The sequence below is a fragment of the Nymphaea colorata genome, chromosome 2, assembly GCF_008831285.2.
Source record: "Nymphaea colorata isolate Beijing-Zhang1983 chromosome 2, ASM883128v2, whole genome shotgun sequence".
In the NCBI taxonomy this organism is placed as follows: Eukaryota; Viridiplantae; Streptophyta; class Magnoliopsida; order Nymphaeales; family Nymphaeaceae; genus Nymphaea; species Nymphaea colorata.
The window spans coordinates 18,562,639-18,573,876 of NC_045139.1; the positions used below are offsets into that span (position 1 = coordinate 18,562,639).

General features: G+C 37.4%; 1 protein-coding gene across 1 annotated transcript; it reads left to right on the top strand.

Moving 5' to 3' along the window:
- The first annotated feature begins 1,411 nt into the window (after positions 1-1,411).
- Positions 1,412-10,364, top strand: LOC116248135 (dolichyl-diphosphooligosaccharide--protein glycosyltransferase subunit 1A). The gene is made up of 10 exons (XM_031620750.1): positions 1,412-1,590; positions 2,813-2,857; positions 3,027-3,661; positions 3,735-3,882; positions 4,050-4,226; positions 4,561-4,629; positions 4,748-4,837; positions 7,317-7,475; positions 8,925-9,149; positions 9,946-10,364. Exons 1-10 carry the CDS (start codon positions 1,498-1,500, stop codon positions 10,135-10,137), a joined length of 1,833 nt encoding a protein of 610 aa, XP_031476610.1. The 5' UTR covers positions 1,412-1,497; the 3' UTR covers positions 10,138-10,364.
- The last annotated feature ends 874 nt before the right edge of the window (positions 10,365-11,238 follow it).

Sequence of the window (11,238 nt, forward strand, 5' to 3'; positions counted from 1 at the left end):
TCGCCGCCACTCCTCGCTGAACTAAACAAATATCATGCCACCATCCTTGTTGGTCTAGGAGGTCAGACATGTTAATTCAATTTCACCTATTGCTTTATATTAAAAACAAAAAAATTACAACCAACCTCCTTAATTTGTTTTTACAGAGTACATTATTAATGTTCGGATGGTTTGAGTTTGGCTGAACTGAACTCGAGTTTAGCCAAGCCGAGATTGATCCTGAACTTAGTTGAGCGGTGGTGCTTGTTTAGTTAGGATGTCTTAGGAATGTGAACTGGGATGATGATGATATGGTATATGAGCTTTAGTTGGTTCTTATCAACCATTTTCTATAGTTAAATCACGGCTTTGGTTAAATAAGTTTTGTGTTTACTTAATTATTTTTGCACGTACAGCCATCACATACAGTTTCAGGTAACACATAAAAGTATTAGCTATAGTGTAAATTATATGTTTTTATTGCAGTGAGCGCTTCTCTGCGTTCTGTGGCGTTCATGGTGAACTCATCCATCGGATATCATCGTGGATCATCTTTTCTTAGATTCGTTTTCCCTTTAATTGAAGCGATGCTGCCCTCAACTCCACTCATCAGCTCAGTGGGCAGTGTCTTCAAATGAACTCATTGCTTAGCTCAACCTGGCTAATCTAGAGCTACTTGATATTGGTCTATGTACTTGATCAGATGTAGGGATCTGCCATCTGTGATTCAATTGTTCATTCAATGAGAATACTCTTGCGTTCGGACTTTAAGGTGCACCAAGAGGTGAAACTTCACTCCCTTCCCCTACTTTTAGGGTCCAGGGCTGCTTCAAAACCTGAATGATCTTACAATCAAGATCCGCTAGTTATGGCTAGTTGTGTAAACAGTGCTCCATCTTGGCTTGTTCTAGAAAGTAGTTGACTCTGAGCTGAGTCTGAGCCGATTCAGTCCTATAAACATGCCTAGTTCAGTGCAGGCTGGATCCTCTTAGATCCAAATAAAAATCCAAAATCTTAGCATCCTACTCGACCCAGCACTGGATTCAATGAAAAGTGGCTTATGTGAGAACCGCATACTATATTTGAAATGAATTAATGATCCAAACCCTTATTGAGACATCAACTTGTTCTTGTATTGAAAAATGGGGGCTACTAACACATATGTTGAAGTTTCGTGGCAACGGCACTTCGAGGGACAAAGTATCAAAAACAGACTCTATATCTTGAAGATACAAGGAATTGAATGAAAGTTTTTGGTTTTGTTTAAGCGGTAGGATGAAATTCTCCTTAGTTAATGACCCAAACGAAAAACAGAGGTGAATGGGTCAATCCGAATTGGGACCTAGCACGATGATATGGATCTGAGATGAAGGCTCGGTTTGGATCGGTTATTTCCGACCCACAATTTCGCTCCTTGGGTAGCTGTGGCCTTGTTTAAGAAAGAAGCGCCGGCGACCTCCCTCCCCTTCTGCTCCCCTCTGAGCTACAGTCGAGACGAAGAGGAGGAAGGAAGGAGAGATGGGAACGCGCGATGTCCTTGTTTTCGTTCTCCTCTCTATTCTCTCAGCTTCTGCGCTCTCGGATCTGGTCATTCTCAAATGCGATCGGCGAGTAAGTCCTTGGCTCACGTCCAATTCCTGTCGTAGTTCCTGCTCCCGTGTAGTTCCGTTCCACAATTCTGATCTTTTGGTGGATTGCTTTTCTCTCCCAATTTCTGCGGAGAATCCCATATTTTTAGAAGCTGAAATAGGTTTTGTAGAGGGAATGGAGTTTGGGGGTCGTTTGTGATGGGCGGTATACGAGTAGCGAATTAGATTTTCTCCTTTTTTTTTGTCTTAGATTCGTCAAGTTGAAGTGCTGATCAATGCTACTTAAGTTTAGGTTAGTTGATTTAGTTCCTTTTTTTTTTCTGCACATTGTAGCTTTCGCGTTCTTGATTTGCGGAAGTTGCTGACGTTTTTGTAGTGTGTAGTTGAAGGATTGATCTTTAGGTTTTCCATGATTTATGAATTGAGTTCCTCTCTCTTCTTTCTGAGCGTTCTTTTTGATGCATGTGTTATACAATGTTCAAGGATTGATTTTGAGGTTCTTATATGGAAACCTCATTTTCTGATTTCTCTTATGGAGCTATTTGTTCTCACTTCTTTTGTTCCACGGATGACAAGTAAACTCCTCCTTTTCTTTATCCCTTCTTTTTTTTATTTTTGTTTTTGATTTGGTTGGTTTGGTGGGTTTTTGTTTTTGTGGTCTGTGTGGGGGACGAGGGGTTTGGGTAGGTGGGAAGGGGCTTCACCTTGAGGCTGCATGTTCTTTTTCCTTTTCGTCTCCTTCTTTTGGAGTATGATCGCTATCCGTACTGATCAGTTTCATGGCTTTGGTCTTCGTCATCCTTTTCTGCATCCTCAATCGTGGGGGAACAAATTGTCGTTACTGTTATAACTTTTTTTTTACGCCTTACTGTCAGCGTCTGTGTCAAGCCGATGCATATGCGTGTTTTTGTTGGCGAGAGAATTATTCTTCGTTCATGCTTCCTTAAGGCTCATTTTTTTATAGTTAGGCAAAAATAGCCGGCATAACATAGAATTTAGACTGTTCAGGCAGCTAGCGGTGGATAGATTTGGGACATCTAGGGGGGTATCATTTGATTATGATGGCATAATTGTCCATTTACACTCTTTGTAAGAGTTTTTTTTCGTTTTTGATCTTGTGCTTTGGGTCTACCATTCTAGTTATGATGTAAAAATTTTTTTTCTCATATTTTTTGGCCATTTTAGTTGAATCTGACTATTCTGTTATTGTCTTTTCTCCTTATTTTCTTCTTTCCTGTTTGCAGATTGATTTGAGAACACATATTGTACGTGTTAGTACCTCATTAAAGGTATTAATATCAGTGTCAACTCTACAAGTGTTTAGTCCCTCTTCTTTTATCCTTATTCAGAAAAGGAGATTTTGGAGCCAAACAGCTTGCCTTGGAAGATGCTTAAAATCTGAGGGTAAAGGATGGTTGTCAATTTTCGCCTGTTGATATGTGATGTTTGTTTTTGTAGGTGGAAAATATTGGACCTGCTGGAGTTTCTGAATTCCTCTTGACGGTTCCCAATTTTCAGGCCCAAAATTTGGCATATCTAACGGCATCATCTTATGAAGGACATGGAAAATCTAAAGGTTCTGTTGTTAATTTGTCAGCAAATTTGGTGCAGCGAGATGGTATGCCACCAGATATTACACTTTACTCAGTCTCTCTACCCAAGGAATTGGGCAAAGGAGAAAGTCTGACCTTTGACATATTGTCAGTATTCACCCATTCTCTAAAGCCTTTCCCTGAAGAAATAACACAGGCAGATATTCAATTAGTTGTATACCAAGATGGTGCATATTATCTGTCTCCTTATGAAGTTAAGGTTCAGTCTCTTTCTGTCCAGGTCCCTAGTCCAAGAGTTGAATTCTATACAAAGCTTCCCAATGCGAAAGTTGTTGAATCAGAGATAAAATATGGTCCATATGACAATCTCCCTCCCTTCTCATTCTCACCAATAATAGTCCATTTCGAGAACAATCGTCCTTTTGCAGTTGTGAAAAAGTTAGTTCGTGAAATTGAAATTTCCCACTGGGGAAATGTCCAGGTTACTGAACATTACTGTCTTGTCCATGGTGGTGCACGCAATAAAGGTGGATTTTCAAGGTAGATGTCTCACATTCTATAGTTTTCTCTTCCATTGTTCATTTGTGCATATAGATTTTGACAGAAAGTACAGGATTGAGTACCAAGCAAGACCAGACATTCGAGGGGCAGCATCATTTAGACATCTTACTGCAAGATTGCCACCAAGAGCTCATTCGATATACTATAGAGATCAAATTGGCAATATTTCAACATCAAATTTGTGGGCTGATTCTCGAAAGGTGGAAGCTTTTCATCATGCTGCCACATTTTTTAAAAAATTTACTGTTTTTAATTAAAAGAATATTAAGTGTAAAGCCATTTATTCCATTTGATGCATAGAGATTCACTCTAAACTTACCAGTATTGACCCCTATGATACTTATATAAGTTATTTCTCCCTCTGCAGACAGAACTGAGAATTGAACCCAGATATCCTTTGTTTGGGGGTTGGAAGACAGATTTCACTATTGGTTATGGTTTACCACTACAGGACTTTCTGTTTGAGTCAGAAGGGAAGTTTGTTCTTAATTTCTCTTTTGGTTGTCCTATTGATGAGGTGGTCATTGATAATCTTCTTGTAAAGGCAGGTACCTCAACTTCTGTTTGTTGCTTTTGCACTGATTGTTCTTTCTCTGTTCTATGGACTGGATAAAATATGAAAACATATGCCCTTCTGCTGATCATGGATAAGGTTTTGCACTGAGATCTGATTTGTGTGTCGATTAGTGCGTGAACTATTGTTCTTCACTTGGAGGCTGTTGCCATTTTCAACTTCTCCTAATCAATTTTTGGAGGCCTTTTAATGTTTCCAATTTTGCTATCACACATTTATTTTGTGATATATGAGATATTTTCACTGCGAATGTCCTTTCCTTTTGTTTCACATTGTTAGATCTAACGATGTATAGAAATTGCAGGTGGTTTTGCCTGAAGGATCTAAGGATATGTTTGCTCATGTTCCTTTTGATACAAACCAGAGGGAAGAGGTACTCATGAGCTTCAGTATTTGTATGCATTTATTTTTTGTTTATTTGTGTATTCTGTTTTGTCATCAAACAATTTAGTGTGACACATAACGTTTCATTCATGTTTCTTGGTATGCAGGTTAAATTTTCACACCTTGACTTTTTTGGGCGGCCAGTGGTGGTCTTGGAGAAGGAGAATGTCGTTCCTGAGCATAACCAGCACTTTCAAGTAGGTGGATTGCTGCTATTGAAGCTTTTATGTTAATGCTTGCCCCTCTTGGGGCATCGTGTTCTTTCACTTAAATTTACTTGTCCTCTTCAATTTTTGTTTTTAGGTGGAACTAAACTTACAAATGCAATGTATACACTGACAATATGGGATTTTTTCTGAAATTATTTCACTTATAATGTGGAAATAAGATTTTGTAAGCAGAAGGGTTCAGAATTCTTATGTAAATTTAAGACTAGGTTTTTTGAGCATAAAAGTTATGCTTATGGGGTTAGTTGTCACAAAGAGGGAGCCATAAGTGAATCAGGTAACTGACGATTGCAAGTCCATGGGATCCCTGCATTCCTTGGGGTCTGTTTGAGTGGTGGAGTGAGGTGCTGCTCGATGCCTATTGTGAGATGAGGTGTTGTGTGAAGCCTGTTTTCTGTTGCACCCCTAGGGGTATGATGGAGACAAAAGAAAATGACTGAACTAAAAAGTGGTGATGAGAGAGTTGTATCCACCATTTAAACATGCCCTTAGATATCCATGACCAAATAATGGTGTATTTGTTACGGTTTATGGGATGTCTTTGTGTTATTATGGCTTATGATGTATCTTAGGTTCAGACTTCAAAACTCGTGTTATATTGAACACAAAGGGGAGGAGTTGGAAATATTTCCTTATAAGCATTCATTGATATTAGAAGCACAACCAATGTAACAGTATTAAGTAAAATTTTTTATTAGATTTTATTAGTTTTAGTGGGTTAGAGTTGTTATTGTAATATTTCAGCTTAAGATGAGAGTTTGTGCTATTGCTGTGCATGCGGCTAGCGTATACGTAACGGCTAGACTACTTATGGCAATAGCAGAGCTCATGGTCACCTTTGGCATCTTTGAAAAATTCATTCTATGTTTAGGGGCAGAAAACTACTTGAAGAGTTTATTTTTGTAAACCAGAACGTCAGATTGTATTTTTTGTTTACTTCTTGAAAAAAAATCTTGTTTTGACTTCACATTTCCCTTCGCGAGTGGACCTAATCTACTCAAGTGTAAGAACATGCGGAGGCTTCATTCAATCACATGGTTTTGGCTCCTAGATTTTTGAAGTAACATCAATCACAACCACCCTACGGGTGTCCTAGTAATTTATGTTAGTCGAACAATCCTGACCAATGTTATCCGTATCGTACGATACGGACGCGTATCGTACGATACGTATCGTATAGGTCAAGAAAACCTATACGATACGTGTTTGAAACACGATACGCGTTCGTATCGTATGCGTATCGTACGATACGGGCGATACACCCCCGTATCGTACGATACGGGAGAAAACACATATTTCTTTATTTTTTAAAAGTTTAAACACTCCTCCCCCTCTCTCTTCTTGTATTTAAAGACTCCAATAGACGTAGGAGGGAGAGATTTTGCCCATTTTCATCAAAAATAACCAAGGATTCATCAATTTGGAAGATATTATCGTTGAATCAGGAAAGATGATAACTATATGTTTTGAACTTATAAAATTGTGATGTAATCTAAGCCTAAAACTCCAAGTCCTAAGACTCTAAGTCCTAAGATTCTATAAAATTTTCAAGTTTAAAATCGTGATGGATGCTTATATGTTATTCTTGAAAATTTGATTTCTTATTTTGGAATGTGTCGTTCATACACATGAATGTTCCTTATGTATGATAATCTTTTTAATATTTGAATACATTTTTCTTAATTTCTGATTTTTTGTTCATTTTTTCAGTTTTTTAATGATTTTTCTCTATTTTTTTATGATTTTTAAATATTTTTTAAAATTAAAAAATTAATTTTACGATACGCTATGCTACGTTTGCGATACGTTACGATACGGCGTATAGGTCGGCCCGACCGATACGCGATACGCTACGCCTTTTATAACATTGATCCTGACATTAAACTGAAAGGCTTGGGCTTTTAGCTTGTGGAGGTATCTTTAGGAATGTCAATGCTCATGGTGCACATGTTATATCTTGAACTTGGCTTCCTAACATATGCACTTGCGGCTTACCATGAAGCTTATGCGTCGAAAACAAAAAATGAATTCTAAACTAAAAGAACAACTGCATCCCTTATTTTTGGATTTAAGATTTGGAGTAATCACCACCTAATGCTATTTAGTTTATGTCTAAATATTAGGAGTCAGAACCAATGTCACAGTTAATTGACTTGAGGTTCTTTATGTCTTGCATGAGAATATCAATAATTGCATTTGATGCATTCTATGTTTTGGATTCAGTTAAAATCAATTTTATGGACGTACATGAACCACTGTCAATTAAATGGTGTTTCATGTTCAAGATAGTGCTGTTGTCTGTCTTATTTATGGAAACTATCTGGGTATCTTGGTTCAACGATGCTGCCATATGACTAGATTTTCTGTTGTCTGTTTTATTATGGAAACTAGCTGGGTATCTTGGTTCAACGATTTTGCTATATGACTAGATGTTCTTCCTTTCCTTCAGGTTTACTACAAGTTCAACTGCCTGTCAATGCTGCAAGAGCCGTTGATGCTGATTTCTGGTTTCTTCCTCTTTTTTATTGCTTGCATTGTGTTTAAGCATATGGACATATCAATCTCGAAGTCATCTTCTGCATATATTGCAAAGTTGCAATGGGATGAGGTAATTATGAAATATGAGGGAAAAAAAGCAGTATGATGGTTTTCCTCAAATTTTGATTTGTTTATCCAGCGAAGAAAATGGAAAATTATGAAATTGGATAGTTCTGTGGTATATTAGAAATCTGTTCCTTTCATAGATGCTTTTCATGTGAAGGAATAGAATTGTAGTTAGGTGATGGATTTGAAACGTTTGACGAAGTAAAGCTGAATTCATCCTGCTAAATGAAGAGTCAATTTGGTGATTTTTTTTAACATTAAGCAATGTTTAGGCCACAACTTTTTTAGTTTTCCTTTTTTCTGTTATTTAATTCAGGCTGGGTTAGATAAACTTCTGCTGGCAGGATTAGTAATTAAACATAATATGGATCACATGACAGACTTGTCATTTGATATTCTATTCACAATGACAAACCAACCCATACACACTTCTAACAGGAAAGTAACTTTAATTTGTGCACCAATAATCATTACAATCTTTTAAAGTTGAAATGGTCCTGCATTTCCAACAATCTACAGTTAAACAGCATCTCGTCTAAAATATTGAACAATCATGTAAGACAACATTTTGGAACACACCCACTGATAAACGACTTTTTCTCATGAAGGAGCTTCCATGAACAGAAATTGTTTCACCATCGAGGGATACATGACCCAGTTTTTGTGATCAACTTTAGTTTGGCATCCAGTGGGTGATTCCCAGGTTTCATTGGCTATTAAATAAAGGTGAATGCATCAGCTTGAGAGTAGAGACAGTTCACCCTTGGGAGACTTTACGAGGCACTCACTAAGTCACACGAGTACTTCAGTAAGGTCCATGTACCCATGTCACCATACCCGTACCCAAAGTGGGCTAGACCGAACCTGATCCAAGATGCTTAATTTTACTTGATTTAGTTTTTTTCAACTCAGTTTCATTTTGCTTTTAGAGTTATTGTTCATTAACATGTAATGTTTTTTATTTAATCACTTGTTTATTTAAATGTTGTTTTCATTTTGATTTTTTTGTGTGTTATTTCACACACACACATGCATACACACACACACACACACACACACACACACACACACACACACATATATATATATATATATATATATATATATGTGTGTGTGTGTGTGTGTGCGTGTGTGTGTGTATAAACCTTGCCATACCCACCGTACCCACATTTTCTAAAGTTGCCGTACTGGTATCCATACCTAGGCCGCATCCTTTCCCATGTGACTTAGTTGCTCGGGCATCATAGCCATCCGTGCTACTCACCCGGCATTATTTGTTCTCTATTCATCTACGATTCCACTTGACTCGCTAAAATGCTCAATTTTGAATTTGCAAATGTTGAGGTTGTTTTTAAGAAAATTGGTAATGAACTTTCTTGATGAAGGTCGCTCATACGAGTAACTAGGTTTTTCATTCATGTTGTAATATACACATATTTTTGTCTTCATTTAGGTTCAAGCAGCTCTTCAGAATGTGCATAATATTATAAACCGTTGTATAGCTGTTGAGGAAAAGCTTGGAGCTTCCTTGCACGAATTATCCAGGACAGGAGATGTTCAAGCTTGTAAAACTGCTCGAAAAGCAGCTGATGGATTGCTTAAGGAACTCTTGAAAGAGTTGAAACCTACACTTGCATTCTTGCAGTCATCATCCCAGGCTTCACAAATATGGCCAAAGGTTTGTATATATTTTCTTATCTTGTTAAGGTGTGTTATTGTCACGTTTTACGTATTTTATCATCTGAAGTGGCTAGTCAAACTTTCTTGAAGTTCATAAGAAATAACTTCGCTAATGATGATGCTAAAAAGTTCTAGCTTGTAGTCCAATTACATAGGTGCACCATTGCATATCTATCATTTTTTTGTATAATCAGAATCTTTTGTTGGGAAGTGTCCTGTTTCATTTTATTTTATTTTGTATTACCTAATGGTCCATGAAATATAAGATGTTGATTCAGAGGTAAACTACAGGGTAAGTGCTAAATGTCAGTCACCTTCTGTTTCTGAGATAGCTTGATGTTCATCTCATCTGTTATCGTTGATTATGTCATTAATAATCACGATTTTGAGGTATTATGATTGGTGACCAATTCTTTGAAAATCTTGTTTTTGTTGGACAAGCTTTTTTTTGGCAACCACGGTGGTTGTAGTTACATCCTTCTCTCTTTCTACTAAATGTGATTGGCCCTTGAAACAACTGACAAGTAACTGCTGCCTGTGGATGGTGTGATACACATATTGAATCAAACTTGCACTCCTTGCATGAGCAATTTATTCCTCCTTGGGCATGACGTAGACAAGAGTTCTAATCATTGCCAAAAGTAATAGTGGTTTTGCATGGTTCCTTCTCTCATCCACATTATGACTCAATTTTTGTGCTCTCTTCATTGAAATATTGGCCAGTTGGTTTGTATCTTATTCGGGGGTCTTATATTGGGCCTTTGAATCAACTTCTATTGTGTACCTCGTTGCAGGTTGATGAACTTGTGGCAAAGGAGAAAGAGAAGCAGGAGAGGCTTATGATGAAGCATTCCACCGTTGTGGATGGGTATGAGAAGAGGTCAAATGGTCGGGATATTGCCAACCGTGTTGTGACTCATGACCAGAGGCTTGCTGTCTTGAACCAGGAAGTTGATGAACTTCTTGATTTCATTGATCAAATATGAGAAAGCTGCTGGTCCATCAAAATGGAAGGCAAATGATTTTGTTAGCTGATGCATGTATTTGTCACAAGAACCAGACATCTTAGAGATATTAGAAAGGTTGTTTTCTTCACTGGATGTTGTTATCATTGCCAGCCGTGAGTTCTGTATCTATTCTTATTCCTGAAGTTCTTGGTTTCTCTTTTGCTTTTGACTGCAATCTTTCAGTTGATTTAAGGCGTTTAAGTTAAGATTGTTTTCTGTGCTTTAGTTTGCTATTAGAAAAGGAACATGGCATATAGAAGAGTTTTATAATCTAAGTTACATGGGTACTTCAGTATGGACCACCTACCCATGTAGCCATACCTGTTCTTAAAGTAGGTACTTGGCAACACGTGGGTACTTTTTAGATCGCTGATCCGAACTGCTTAATTTTACTTGATGTAACTGTTTCAACTTAGTTTTGATTCTATTTTTAGGCTTATTGTTCATTAACATGTAACTTTTTATTTATGTCACTTGTTTATTTAAATGTTACTTTCATTTTGATTTTTTGTGTTATTTTGCACACAGACACACACACATATATTTTATTCTACCGTACCCCATACTCATATTTTCTAAAGTTGCTGTATCTGTATCTACATTTCTGTACCCCTTACCCATGTGACTTAGCTTATAATCAGGACTTCCCCCAAATAGAGTTTGGAGTCATGGTCGAAACATAGAATTTACAATACGGTCCTTGCAGACATGCCTTGCACAGCCTAAAATATTGTGTCCATCCTGTAAGCATGAAACTGTTTTGGGAACCATAAGCTTACATTGTGAAACAATCTTGGATGCACAAATCTGTATTTTTTTATCAGCATAAATGCATTTGGCTAAAACAAAAAATCCAAAATGGATTAGACATTTCAGATTACATTGAAGCAGATCACACTGAGATCTGGGCATTGCGGAACGCTAGTGGTTCAGGGGTTTCACAAGTTGGGTTAGCCCCAATAAAGGTAAAAGCTTGTTTGGGCCGATGGTGGTAAGAAAAAGTTTGGTCTTACATCAAAATTGTCCTCGTGTTCTGAGATGTGGATACAATGCCAAAATGTGTATGAACTCTCCATAAAT